This window comes from Oryctolagus cuniculus, chromosome 6 (assembly GCF_964237555.1).
Source record: "Oryctolagus cuniculus chromosome 6, mOryCun1.1, whole genome shotgun sequence".
Lineage (NCBI taxonomy): Eukaryota > Metazoa > Chordata > Mammalia > Lagomorpha > Leporidae > Oryctolagus > Oryctolagus cuniculus.
In genome coordinates this window covers 109,554,322-109,569,320 of record NC_091437.1, presented here as the reverse complement: position 1 = coordinate 109,569,320, position 14,999 = coordinate 109,554,322, and the positions used below count along the sequence as shown (strand labels likewise).

The following is a 14,999-nucleotide window of genomic DNA, read 5'->3' as shown; positions in this document are numbered from 1 at the left end:
TGACCAAACACAAGTTCAAGAATCACTGTGTTCCTAAAATTGTGATGTGCATGAAGTTTATATTCCTTAAATAAAAGGTTTCTGAAGAAAAAATAAAATAAAGTATTAGCAAATAGGAAAAAAAATCTTACCCATTGTGTCCATGAGCAGACCATTTTGGAAGCTTCTGAAAAGACAGACTAGAATCAGAAACTATAGTCTTCCCTACGGGGAGCTAATGTGAGGGCATTAATTATGTGGCTGTGTCATTTTATTAAACAAATGTCACCGACCTATTGATGTACAAATCAAGGCATCTCCTTTTCTCCATCTTTTAAACCGAGCAAAATGGTCTGCATCCAAGTTGTGGAGCCAACAATTCCTGAGTTCAGGTATTTACTCAGCCATTTAATGGCACTGAGACATTTGACAAGTCACCTGTCTGATCCTCAATTTTCTCCCAGACATCATTATCTAGGAAAATAACATATTCTCACAAGGCGGCATAAAAATGAGGCTCAATATTACTAAGCACTCAGATGTCAGACTAGTCTAGAATGGGTGATCTATAAATGGAATGAGAAGTGGCAGCAGCAGCAATAGAAGCAGCAATAGTCAAAGCTCCTGCCTTTCTATCTGCTATCTGGACTTCTAATGAAAAGAAATTTGTGCAGCAATACAAAACGTATTGATAAGTAGTCTATTATCTTATTTTCAATCTGAGTCACTTATTATATTTAGAAGTAATTCATTACAGTATTCCATATTAGTTGCCTTGGTTCCAATCCATGAATTCCTTATAAAGGATTGCATTGCCATATCCAAGCAGAATTTATTTCTAGACCACCTGAAAATTCTACTCAAAATCAAGCAAGAATAATACATCATTACATATCTATAGCTCTCTTCATAATGTTCCAAAGAAAGGACCTAACAGTAGCACTGATCTTCTTAAGACTAGGCCACATCTCTTATTTCTTCCATGCAGAACACCCACTTCGCGGATTTATTTCCTTAAGATTTAATACAACTGGTTCTTTCCTTCCATTTTTCTGTAAGTTGGAAGGTAAATCCAGACAGGTTTGGTAGACTCGGGTTAAACATTCTAGCAACAACATTTCACAAATGGTATTGTGCGTACCTAGCAGCATTTCACAAATGGACTTCCATGGCATTATAATCAGGAGGTTCATGACATCACATTGTGTTGCAGGTTTGATCATTCAATTAATTAAGATGACTACAAGATGCAATAAAGAAGTAATACTTGAACACCATGAAAACACACTGTGCCTCAAAGTACTTTCCTAAATTTATTTATTTTCCTTTTATTTGAAAGGTACAGTGGGGGGGGGGGGGAGACAGAGAGAGAGAGAGAGAGAGCGCTCCAAATGCCCACAATATGCAGGCATGGGCCAGGCTGAAGTTAGGGGCCTGGAACTCAACCTTCATCTCCCATGTGGATGGCAGAGACCCAACTACTTGAGCCATCAACTGCTTCCTCATGGGGGCATACCAGCAGGAAGCTGGACCTGAAACACTGGAACCAGGCACTTCAATACGCTATATGGACATCCCAAGTGGCATCTTAATCCTGGCACTAAATTCCTAGGGTTTTAATTTTTATGACTGATGCTTTTATCACTCTTTGATGATCCTTGCCTGATTCATTTATTTCACTGGCAATTATCAACAACAATTTTCTAATCCTAGAAATTTATTACATTTAACTCATATTATTTTGTGAAGTGCTGTCTCTCATGAACTAATGCAAATTCCTCCTAAAAGGTAGTTTTACCATATAATTCTTTCAACTATTTATTGTATTGTCTGATGTTTTTCTTTTTTATTTACAGTATCACTGTGGACTCAGGGATTGTAGTTTATTCAATGCTTTACAGTAGGTTACAGTCTCTCTCAATTTTAAACTGATTCAGATTTGCCAACTGGCATACCCTTGATGCTGGCTCCTGTTTACACTCAAGCAGCCTCATTTGAGTGTTTCCTTTTTTCATGTTTTAATTTTTTAAAATTTTAATTAGTTTTTTAACTAATGCATGTGCTTTGTAGATACAATTCTAAGAGCATAATGATATTCTCCCCCCCCCCCCCACTTCTCTCTCTCCTACCTTCCCTTCTTTCTCCCTTACTTTCTGGCACAGTGAAATATCCCACGCGCATCATGCATTTTTTCTGACCAAATCTAGAATCAGCCAAATCTAAAGCATTCTGGTCCCACTGAGTGAGGAATGATATACAGATACCATGATTTCTGTACTAGGTATGCTCATTACAGTGTGACAGACATTGTTTTGAAAATTTTTCCATGGACAGGACTAGCAAATATATTTGTTTGCAAAAAAGTTATTATCTTTTAATATCTGACAGATTGAACTACTGTGTTTTCTTTCTAGGAATATCTGGGATATTCATACTTTTAAAATTTTTCTACATGTAATTTAAATTATGTAGTTCCAAAAAAAACTTTCTACTGATCTTCCTATTGGTATTGTGTAATTTATACATGTGCACACACACACACACACACACACACACCAGGGGATGTATACAGTTTTGGGAACATCAGACTGGTTTATGATGCTGTCATATCACATCTGGAATCATAGATCACTTTTTCCTTTCCTCAAGTCAAACATATTTCATTTGTTGAGTTTCTTCTTAACATTAAAGGATTGTAATCACAGATTCAAAGGTCTGTTTGTCAGGACTCACCCTTCTTTATTCCTATACAGTATTAGCTCTGTGGAACACTTCTTTTTATTTGCACACACACACACACACACACACACACGATGTTCCTGAGCTTCAGTGTCTCTCAATGCTGTTAGCTGTATTTCTGCATTTTATCATTCTTTTTTATCCACTCAGAAAAACAGATATTTTCCAAGTTTCTGCACTAGGAAGACATACCCCCTTCTGGAGTTTCAATGTAGATGATTTCATAATATCTCCTTTCTAGCTTTGACTGTGTTTCCTGGCTTCAGACCTCAATTTCAATTACACATTTGTCATTTCATCCAGAAGTCAATGACAGAACTTCGAATTAGTGATCATTACAAAACTCAAACATTCTCTGAATTCAGCAAAATCAGACTCTCCTCTAGATACTATTTTCTATTGCTTTGCTTGGTACTGCTAGTTTTCAAAATATCCAAATTCCAAAATTAGATGGCAGCTTTTAATCCTTGCCCTCTAAACCCACAGATTTTGTGGACTTGTAGACTGACCACCAAATCTCTTTGAAATACATTTCAGTTTTACTCAATCACACTGCTTTTATTAGAGTGTAGGTTTCCCCTTATTTATTGAAAATAGTCACTTTTCAAGTTCTAATAAAACTATTTAATAATGGAAGACTTTTTTGCACTTTTGAAGAGGCAATTAAATAGTATCTTAAAATATCCTGCAATTATGTTTTATGTTATTAACAAACAGATAAAATGAGCTTGAAAAAACATCATGTCATGTCCAAGGCTGCAACAGTGAAATTCTGAGGTGGAGATGATATTAATGGTGTGATGTTGGCAGACAGAGGAGACACCTATATTTATAGACTCTCTGTGTTATGAAAGAATTAGCCATTTGGTTTTCCTTGTGCAAAAACTAATTTTACAAGATTTGTTTAAAAACCTTCAAGAGTAGAAATTGCATTTTGCACACAACGAATACTGAATACTGTTCCAAAGGCCTCTACAAAGCCACTGTAGAGAGAAAGAACAATCTATTTTCTCTGATCCACAGAACATCAAGACTAATTCAAAAACAATGCACTGGGCTCTATGCAGAAAACTCAAAGTCCTAGAAAGACAGTGTGTTCATTCGAAGGTTCTTTCAGGACTAACAATCTCTACATAAGTCATGGTATTCTCTGTTAAGCATGGCCAGAGAACTCGCCACGGAAAATCTGCCAAGCTACAGTCATTTTAAATCATGTATCAAGAACAAATATATAGAAGTTGATCTGTATCAGGGAAAACAAACCAAAAAATCATCTCCACAAATGAAGCATCCTGGTACAAAGGGAGAGACATGAGGTGTCAATTCAGATCCCACCAGCCACTTGCTCCATCATCAACAGTACAGCTCTGAGCAAGGTAAGCATCACTACAAGTCTCAGGTTTCTCCCAGATGTAAAATGATGTTACCAACCTGCGGCAGAGAAGAACAAATGGAAGTGCATTCATCTGGCACATCCATAAATGTTAGTCCTTTTCTCTCCCTTTCTGGATTGAATGAAAAAATAGACTTTCCCTACTCCCACTTCTTAACAATTCCAGACTGATTGCAAATATGTGTCTCCTGTTATAACGTAGCATACGGCTATGGAAATGTGTATAAACATCTTCTCTAAACGTACAGATGACATATAAATTCAATTAATTTCCACTGTTAAATCTGAGGGAAAGTCACCTGTATTATTTTAAACCAAGTCAAAATAGTATTGACGAGCTACATGGAATTTTACCAAACGTATTTATACTCATAAAATTCTAAGTTTTTCATTAATGAAGGTGCAGTGTCTCATTCCACTTCATATTTCAGAAAAGCAGGATGGGATTCCTACATTCTCCTTCACGATTCTCTTCTGCACTTAAATGGATCCTCAACCCAAGAACTAACCCTTGCAGTCTTGCCCCAGCTGAGGAATCTCTAAGAACAGCCAAGAAGATATGTATGTCACACGCTAGCAAGTTCTCCCACTGCCATCTCTGTGGCTATAAATGGGTGGGAAAAGAGATATCAACATACCCCCTCAGGAAAACTGAGCAGACAAAAAAAAAAAAAAAAAAGGCAAGCTAATGAGAAACAAATAAAAACCTTTCTAAATGGGTAGAAGAATTAGAAAGAAAAAAAGCACAACTAAATTTAATACCTAACATAAGTGTAACAAAAGAAAGGACAAAAAAAAAAAGATTCCTAAATATGTTCTTGAAAATTTAAAAGTTTTAAGAATAAACAAAATTACTAAAAGTTGGCAAAATCTAGGTGAGATCTAAGTATTATGCAGTTCAATATTTAACAATAAAAGGGAGGATTATGGCAAACATTAAATTTATACAACACTTTCTTTTTTTTTTTTTTTTGACAGGCAGAGTGGACAGTGAGAGAGAGAGAGACAGAGAGAGAAAGGTCTTCCTTTTGCCGTTGGTTCACCCTCCAATGGCCGCCGCTGCAGCCGGCGCACCGTGCTGATCCAATGGCAGGAGCCAGGATCCAGGTGCTTTTCCTGGTCTCCCATGGGGTGCAGGGCCCAAGCACAAGGGCCATCCTCCACTGCACTCCCTGGCCACAGCAGAGAGCTGGCCTGGAAGAGGGGCAACCGGGACAGAATCCGGCACCCCGACCGGGACTAGAACCCGGCGCCGCAAGGTGGAGGATTAGCCTATTGAGCTACGGCGCCGGCTATACAACACTTTCAAAGGTAAACTCAGCTTTTGGTACACTCAGAAACCACCTACTACTTACATTATATTTAATAATTGTTCTCAAAATCACAGTGCAATAAAAATAAGTGTTCTCACTGACACAAATGTGAAAGTTCACATTGTCACAATACTACTGAAAAGAAATGTATTAAAACAAATTACCTCACCGAATTTTGAAAACAGGATTTTAAAGGCAATTGTACAAATCACTAAAAATAGCAAAAATAATGATATAACCAGTGAATAACAATGCAGTTCAGTGAGGACTTTTTTAAAAAATAAGCTTTTATTTACTTTCAGGAGAACCATAAATAGTTTGAAGAATTAAATTTATCAACTCAGTTTCTCAAAGCACAGCACAGTTTTTTTAATGGTAATGTGATAAAAGAAGGGAAGAAACAACTATTTTTTAAAAGTCACAGCTAATCACTAGTTTAAGTTTTCAAAAATCCAATAGCAGGATAAATTAAATCCTAAATAAACTACTTTCCACAATTTTTCTTATTATGCAAATGACTCTAAATATTCACTTAACTTCGTTTCTGTCTTCATAATGGAGGACTTGCATTGTAGAGTTTTATCTTATTGGATGCACTGTGTAATTAGTTGCTTATAATGTTAGCAAACAGTACACAAAGCATGACCATACCCTTACTAGAAGCTTTTAGAAATGTAACACACATACTTATTACTGGTATTTTCATAGACTTCTTATTGGCTTATTAAACATAACGATTTTATTTTAGAAATAGCTATCTAAATAGCACTCCTTTTAACTAGGAACAGCTATAATTTTGGTATATAAAGCTATTTTATTTCCTTGTTTTTATACTCTGGAGGCATCATTTATACAGTTATAGTAACTCTTCTAACCACTAGACTTTCATAAAAATTAAATAAAATAAATTGGCTATAAGTTTTTAAAAGGTAATCTATCTTTTGTAGTTAAGAATATGAAAGATTGTCTTTGAAAATGTGTGTTTAGACTCTCTTGCCTTTATGTATTACATCATCAAAGTATGGCTACTGGATGTGCACTAAGTAAAGCGTTACAATGCTTCATGATCACTTATGACCACATAAATTTTAAGAAACAACTGTTAATCATTAATGATGAAAATTTATTCATTTAAATATTCTTGGACAGATCACACAACCAAGACATAGGTCCAACTAGGACTTCCATTCTGTACAACATTCAAGACTGGGAAGAGCAAGTGCTCAGCTTATTCATTAGGAGGTTTCCATTTCATACCAGAATGTCTGTGTTTGATTTCTGGCCCCAGCTCCTGACTCCAGCTGCTTGCTAATGCAAACCATTGGAGGCAGCAGTGATGACTCAAATAATTGGGTTTCTGCTATTCATGTGACTGATGTGGATTGAATTCACAGCTCCTGGCTTTTGCTCAGCCCAGCCCTGCCATAGCAAGTACATAGTGAGTGAACCAGCAGATAAGAGTTTTCTGTCCATCTTTCTGTGTGTCTATTTCTTTGCTTCTCCAATAAAAGACTGAGACATAAACCAAACAACTAATTAAAAAATCTAGGATTTTTAGCAATTCACCTTTTAGTATATCACAGAAAAGCTCTAAGAAATTTAACAGGTTGTGTTGAGTTTTGATGAGCAATTTAGATAGAAAATGTCTGAGGTTAGTTAGTGATCTAATAACCAATTTGTCTTCTTTCCCTCACCACCCACCCCCTCACCTGGGAAACCCTCTCTGTCTGCAAAATAAATCAGATTTTTATTTTCTCTCAGTAAACAGATAAAAAACATTTCCATGATTACATTGATCAGGCTGGAGTGAGCTGCTCCATAAAAGAACATTTTTTTCCCTAAGAAACCAGTAGGCGGTGCTAACTCTAGGATATTATCTCCAACTATTTTAAACCCCGAAACTCATAAAACAGGTAGCCAGTATAAACAGTTGTAGAATTCCAATATAATTTATGGATAATGAAATGTGAAAAGCAAATATGAATGCCATAGTTACAAATTTAATGTAAATATGTTTATACAGAAAATAAAAAAATAATTGCAAACTTGAGATGAACAAGAGTTCTCTGCATGATTTTCATTTACAGAGTTTGAAGTGCAACTACCTCTCTGTTGCCATATTAAAATCACATGAATGTCTTATTTGGTAACATTATAATTTAAATCTTATTTGGAAACATCCTACAGTAAGCTAGAGCTTTGCTCAAACTTAAGATACAAACTGCCCTGACCTTAGAGCAGCAACTGTTTCTCTTAATTAAAATTCAGGTTTGAGCACACTCAAGTTATTTCTTTCTTGCTTGTTCTGTCTTTTAAAAGAACAAAATGACTTACAATACACACAACCTACGAAAACATTATACACAAAAATTAGCTTGCATTTTCAAATATATGAGCATTTCTACTTATACACATCATTAACGTTTTTAAAAACACATACTATGGCAAATAGCTTTCTAAAATGTTTTATGTTTAACCATTTGAAAGAGTAGGTGAGCTCTTAGCTATGAGTTCTCTAAACAAAACAAGAAAACTCAAATTTAAGGCTTCCTAACATAATACTGGCCTCAGATCTTGAACTAAGCATTTCAAGATATCAAGTGACCAAAATGACCACAGAAAGTATATTAACTATCTTCCTTCTATAAATGCAACAGGACTTCCTTTACATAGAAAAGCTACCTTGCATACAAAAATAACTCACATATCATGCAACTTTCAAAGACCTCCGAGACACCTGAGTACAGTGTGAATTAAAAACAACACATTTTCTAGAAATTAAAATAAATTTAAGTTATCTCCAGATCAATGACCTTTTGCACTCCTTACTCCATCACAAAGAGTAAAATATAAGGTGGAAACTTTTCATTCCACAAATTGAAGTTAGAGGCTCAGTGAAATATTTTCTTGCAAAAAGCACAATGCTGTTAACCATTTGGTTATGGGCCCTTGTGAATGCTGGCGTTAGTTTTAACTTCTGTAGATAATCTGTAAGAAAATTTAACCCAAGCAGTAAAAAAGTTATTTAATTCTCTTTATGCTTTTTATAAGAATTCGAAAATATAGACAGGATATGTTTAAGGCTGAACTTTTCATTTGGGGGCTGAGAGGGAGAAAAATTAGAGCGTCAAAGGAAATTCATTTAAATAATAGTTCCTCTCCCGATTTTCAGATTTAAAGTATGACTTTACTAACCATATCCTGACTGTAAATTTTTCAGCAGATTCTGTCGCTGTGTTAAACACAGAAAAGGCATTTCATTGCCAACTGGTACATCTCTGAAAAGTAGCGCTAGACCATAATGAAACCATGTGACAGGACAATCACAAAATATCAGAAAACACGTCCAACACGGAGTCCTTCAAAGCTGCCAACACACCGAAATGGATCACCACCATGGTCAACTTCTCACCCCCACCCTGTTCCCGGTTCTCAGGGGAAACCTTAACAGTCAGGTTAGGGTTTTGACAAGGGGAAAACACTGTTTCTTTACAACTTAAATCAAAGGCGATCTTGTATGTTGGGGTGCAGGCTCATTCACGTAAACGAACAGTTTCGCCCTCAATATTAAACCCAAGTGGCCATGCTTTAAGAGAGTTATTTCCCCATCTCCTGAAGACGCCAGCAAGCCCTTACAACCAACGCCACACAACAGGGAAAGAAAGGCTGCACCAGAACCGCTAAGAAAGCAAAGCCCTAGGAAACAGCAAACCAGGCTGGGAAAGACCTACTGCGTTGTTTACTCATCGCGAAGAGGAGGAGCAGGAGTTGAGCAGGCGGGGACTGGTGCCATCCTCCAGGCTCCGGCGACGTCTGGAGCTCCGGCCCGCGTGGCCAGGAGCCAGCCGCGCCCCCACCCCGGACCCGGCAGCCCCTCCCCAGCAGCCGGGCGCTCTAAGGAGTCGCCCCGGCCCGCTCGACGGCCACCGGCGCCGCACACGCGGCCCTGGCCCCTGCCGCTCCGCAAGTGGCCCTCGGAGAACTTACAGGGCCCGCGGGCCACCGCGTTCCGGGCCGGCACCGCCCGCGGCGCCCACGCCTCCCGCCGCGGAGACGACCTAGGCGCACCCAGACAGGGGACTGTGTTTTGCGCACATCCAACAACAACAACAACAAAAAAGAGGATCCCGAGGCGGGGAAAGGACTTTGGTGCTCCCTGGCTCCCGGTGCGGATTTCCCCAGCACAGGCACAGGCTCGGCCGCTGCCCGGAGACGCGCGCGTACACACACACACACACACATACACACTCGAACATTTCTTTGCCAGGACCAGCGTTGCCATTGCACACCCGGGAAACGCCTCCAAGGGGACGAAGTACCTGCTCTCTGCAAGCTGCTCAGCTGTTCACTTCATCCTCCGTTGACAAGGAAACCAAACCGCACTTCATTTTTTTTTTCCAGAAAAACCTTCCACTGCCATCATTTGAAAATTGATTTACGGAGAGGGGAGGGGGAGGAAGAAGGGATAATATAGATATAGATATCAGGATATCTATCTTCAAATTATCTCGGATTTCTTTTTTAAAAAAAAGTGAAATATGCAAAAGTCATAGTTAATTTAAAGGAGGAAAAAAGTGTTTTGTTTAAAAATGATCCCGATAACCAGCTGCAAGAAAAGTTTCACGTTATCAATGGGTATCAAAAGCAGGAGGGAAAAAAAACGAATGTGTTCTCACCGGCTTCCAAAAAGGGCACAAAAATATAAAATTAATGTATTTGCCCACTGGTTTGCAGCAGTAGTGCAAGCCCACAAACTTGTCAACACTGCCGTAAAATCCCACCTCTACAAAAATGTTATCAGAAAAAGAGTATGCCAAAAAAGAGTTAGAAACATGCTTTTCTCATTTTTTTTTACAAAGGGGAAAAAATAGGCACCATACTTCACATTGCTTTTTTCCATAAAACCAGTTGCATTTCGTGCTGGACTTGGGAGTCGCTCCCGGCGGGCACGGTCGCCGCGGACTCCCAGCGCCTTGTCTACAGACCGATCGCATGCTAGAAAAACTTGGATTCAGGAAAAGGCTCAAAACCATGCTCCTCCAGCTTTCCCAAATAGAAACAATAATCAAAGAAGTGGAAAAAAAAGAAGAAAAAAACAAAAACAAAAACCCAAAAAAAAAGAGGGACAAAAAAAAAAAAGAATAGGACAAGAATGCCACTGAGAAGGTACTCACCGAGCGGGAGTAAAATGTTGGAATAAAAATGAGATTTAGTATAAAATACAGTATGGCGGTGGAAGAAGGAATGAAGCGCGTTTTTTTCTCTCAGTCTCTGCCTCAGGCACTGACACGTGACTCGGAGCCAGGCTGACTTGCAGGCAGCGCGGAAGGACCGGGGCCGCGAGGGGGGAAGCCCCACGGAGCCCAACTCCGGCTGGCGAGGCGGCGGCGACTGCGAGCGGCGGCGGCGGCGGCGGCTCACGGTGTGAGCCCGGACGAGCAGGTGCCCCTCACGCTGAGGCTGAGCACACGCACACGCACACGCAAGACGGGCAGGGCGCCGGCGAGAGGGGGAGCCGAGCGGGGCTGGGCCGGAGGCGCGCAGCTGCCGCCGCCTCTGCCGCTGCCGCGGCGGCCGCTGTGGCTGCTGCTGCTGCTGCTGCTGCTGCTCCCGTATCCGACTCGGGGACGGGGTCCTGGGGGGCCGCTCCGGGTGGGCAGAAGCAGGGGGTGCTGATCCAAAGCCCGAGGGCAGGTGCACAACTTGCTGCTCAGCTCAAAGTTGTTGCTTGCCACTTCTTTATGTAGTCACCTATTTTTCATCTCAGGGTAGTTACCTGGGGGAGCGATCCCACCCCCTTCTCTCTCGAAGTTTCACTATTCAAGCTCTGCTGAGCTCCTCTTGTATTTTTTTTCCCTTCCTGGTCACCCCTTTCCCGTGTCTCCTGAGCTGTCTTTGCCTCTCTTGTTCTTCCTTCCCCCCTCTCTCCCCTACATCTGTGTCCAACCCCCCTCCTTGATTCTCAAGGAATCTGGCTCAGGGCGATACTGGGTTGGGGGCGTTGTCACGGGCAAAGCCACCGTCAATCTTTCCGGCCATCGGAACACACAGCGTCTCTTGGGCGGTCTTAGGGAGGGAGGGAGGTTTGCAGTTTGAAAGAACAACAACAACAAAAATCTTTTATTTAGGAAACCCCGCTCCGGGTTCGTTTCTGCGGGTTGCAGAGCTGCGGGTGGGGGCGCGGGTGTCGTTATTCTCTGCGTTCGCGGACCAGGCATTGTTTGTTTTGTCTGCGTGCGCGCGCGTGCTTCCGAGCTCGTCTGGAAGGCTCCGCGGGGCCATGCTCCCACGACAGACTCCTGCCTGACTCTTGCTCAAGTTGTTGGCGCAGGCTGGAAGTCAAAGGAGAGGTGCACGGGAAACAAGTGAGTCCATTGTGTGAGTGCCCGCCGGGAGGGAGCCAGCACTTGCGGTCGAGAGGGGGAGACGTGCACCAGCGGAGAGGAGGCGGCGCAGCCCGCGGGAGACCAGGTGGCGGAGCGCTGGCTGCGAAGGTGAGGGTGAGAGAGAGGGGTTTCTCCACCCAGCATCTGCCTTAGGATGCCTTTCGCCGGAACAAAGATGCCATCAGCCAATCGCTGGATACCTTGGGATTCTTCCGTCGCTGCCTGTTGAAGAATCCGCTTTCTGAGCGCTGGAACGCATCAATTTTTCTTCATTTTTGTGCGCTACTCACATCAGGACCATTTCCCTGTGCTACTTTGAATCTGGGTTGTGTAGAAATAATTGCCTTCTCTGTGTTTGAAGATGAACAATTAACACAGTCCTGCAGGTCACGGATTCCTGCTCCAGATCTCTATCTCAGTGTTTCCAGTGTTGACATTTAAGATCAAATGCCTCCATCAGAGATGATCCAACCTGGATAATTCTGAAAATTAAGTACACATCCATTACGGAGAGTTTCTCAAACATTCTGGTCAGAATTCAATGGCCAAATAAAATTTTAATCTATAATTTAAATAAAACATTTGAAATAGCCATTAAAATATCATTAAATATTTATTTTGGTGAGTCACCAACTGTATCCCCACTTATTATCATATTCTCTCGAGTGAGGCTTGCTAATTAGAAATACTGACTGAGAGACATGAATTCATCAAAGTGGAGTTGGTGAATTTGGAAGCCTACAGTTCCAATCAAAAATCACAGGATTTAAGCTGGATAATGAAGATATTACTCTTTTCATTGAAAAATGTGTTGGACTTCATTTTTTTATAATATTTGTTCAGTGTGACCTTTTTCTTCCGCGACTCATGAATGAATCATAACTTTCATTTAAACCTAGATTTGGCAATTTTTTTTTCCGATTTTCCTTTCCATGTCACAAATATATGATTCCAGTAATATTTAAGAAGTTAATCATATATTTTCTCATCAATTGTAGCACAATAATGTGGAGTGTGAGGAACTTCACTTTAAAAATGAGTTTGGAACCTTTCAGCCAGGCTGGGCAATGTCTGGATTTTAAAGAATTATTCAAGAAGAACTTTGAAAAACAAGCTGTTTAGAATTACACTGCAGTAATGGCTGTCAGCCAATCACAGTGATTGTCAGGCTTTTATTATTCAATAAAATGACTCCCCTTTATGTTAAATGCAGTTCTGCCGAGGAAAAGCAAGACATCAATATCCTCCCTGCACTTTTTCCATTTACTTACATAATTGCAGTGTACTTCTGCAAATATTCCACTACCATTTATTTCCAATATCCCGTTCTTTTTTTTTTTTAAGTTTCATCATCACATTAAAAATCAAGGTAAACAAAGCAAAAAATAGCTTCTCATTTATTTATTTCTTGTAATGGTTCTATGATGTTGATATACTCATTTTTCAGATTACACAAGTTTATGTCAGAAAGATTAAATAATATTGCAGAGGGCCGTATTACTACTACATGGAAGGAATGGAATAAAGGCAAAATTATATGTAGTTCTATATCTACTGTTACTGATGTCGATTGACGAAAGCATGACTTTCTGAAATTCAGCACATCTAAAATAATTTTGTGAGAATTAATGTTTCTATATAGCCACAAATCACAATTGTACTTCACATAATTTTATTCAGTGTTTTGATTCCATAAAACACACAGAGAAGAGAGTAAATCTCTGAAATACAGAGATGAAGTGGTTAACTTTTTCTTAACAACACAGTCTGTTCAGAAGATGTAGTCACCTCATGTCCTCAGAAGTTAACTACAGAAACTTAGATAAACAAAGATTCAGCTGTAAACTGCTCCTTTAGCTTCGCCTTTTGAAGTCATGGAGAAACTATAATTGAAAAGTGTTCTAAATTTGAGACACAACATTTATCACTTATCATAATCAATGACATTAATTTATTAATGATGATGACTGAAGAAAATGTATTTTGAAATATATGCTAGATAATGTCAAAACTTTTCCACTACAAAATGTGAAAGATACATGAACTCGTGTGTGTGTGTGTGTGTGTATCTCTATGTATATCTACACATGAATATATACTTAGAAATTATGTGCTATAACATCATGGTGCAGATAGACATGTGTAGAACCAGTATCTTCTAGTCATTTTCTTGTATTTTGTGTAATCATTGCTTTTCATAGCATAGTGGTTTTTAGTTTTAATTCAGTTAAACTTTTTCTTCACTATTTGTCCTATCTCTGTCTTTGAACAAGCTTGTACGTCTAAGTTTTGAAAATTCTTTGTACTTTTTCAATATTCCTGTTGGAAATAACAAACTACATCAAATAATGTGTACCAATTATGAAAGAAATGACTAGAAGATATAAAAATAAATAAAACAAAATAATGTCATGAGTAAAATAAGATAGGAAGCACTATCAACATTTCTGGATAATTTTAAAAATATTCTTATCTCCATGTAATATACTTTGTGGAATAAAAGTACTTAGGTACATTGAATAAAATGCATATCAAAATTTATTATTTATGTACACTCATTTGTATATAAAATTAGTGATGTAACTATTAAGAAAGAAAATTTAAAGCAAATTCATGTTCTACTATTGTTACACCAATGTGTTTATTTTGAATTAAATAAAATATAGCTCCATGATAAAGCAAACCCTCAAAAGTGGTGGAGAGTGTACACAGAAAGCAGCAATGAGTTTCCTAATACACACACTTCAGGCAGAGAGAGAAAACAGCATGACATGTTCAGCGTTCTGCACCATTTGTGATTATTCATTGATTACTGATCTGACAATCATCCATTCTAAAGAGGATATAAGTGTCTGTTTATAAATCTAGAAAACAATGAGTTTATCCAAGATTTTTTTTTTTTGGATTTAAAGAGTAAAGATGAAAATATGATAATCCTAAGGCCAGAGACAGATATCTGAAAAGATTTTAAAAGTTAAAAACATTAAGTCAATATAAAAATACTTTAGCAAATATTAATAGAGCATAAATATGTAAGAAACCTGGAGAGATAAAAAGAAAGGGAATTTATGCAAAATAAAACAAAATGCAGTTGGGAAGCACCATAAAAGGAAAGTATCTTGTAGTTAGTAACTATTTACTGTATCATAAAATCCTTGTAATCAGAATTCAAAGTTCTAAAGATTATCA

At 38.9% G+C, this 14,999-nt stretch overlaps 1 protein-coding gene across 13 annotated transcripts in view; it reads right to left on the bottom strand.

Annotated features, from left to right (window-relative positions):
• The window catches only part of RALYL (RALY RNA binding protein like), an 833,139-nt gene extending 822,048 nt beyond the window's left edge, over positions 1–11,091 (bottom strand). For 7 of the 13 annotated variants that reach the window (XM_051844575.2, XM_070075265.1, XM_070075267.1 and 4 more), the window contains exons 1-2: positions 10,599–10,733; positions 9,744–9,837 (exon numbers count right to left, since the gene is read on the bottom strand). Coding sequence is in view for 1 of the 13 variants with exons in the window: in XM_051844582.2 (XP_051700542.1) it covers positions 9,156–9,171 (16 nt within the window). In the remaining 12 variants the exon portion in view is untranslated. Of the gene's footprint in view, positions 1–9,155; positions 9,357–9,411; positions 9,711–9,743; positions 10,568–10,598 lie in introns of those variants that run through there. The other 6 variants (XM_051844577.2, XM_051844589.2, XM_017341419.3 and 3 more) reach the window with 5 other exon arrangements.
• Positions 11,092–14,999: the final 3,908 nt, after the last annotated feature.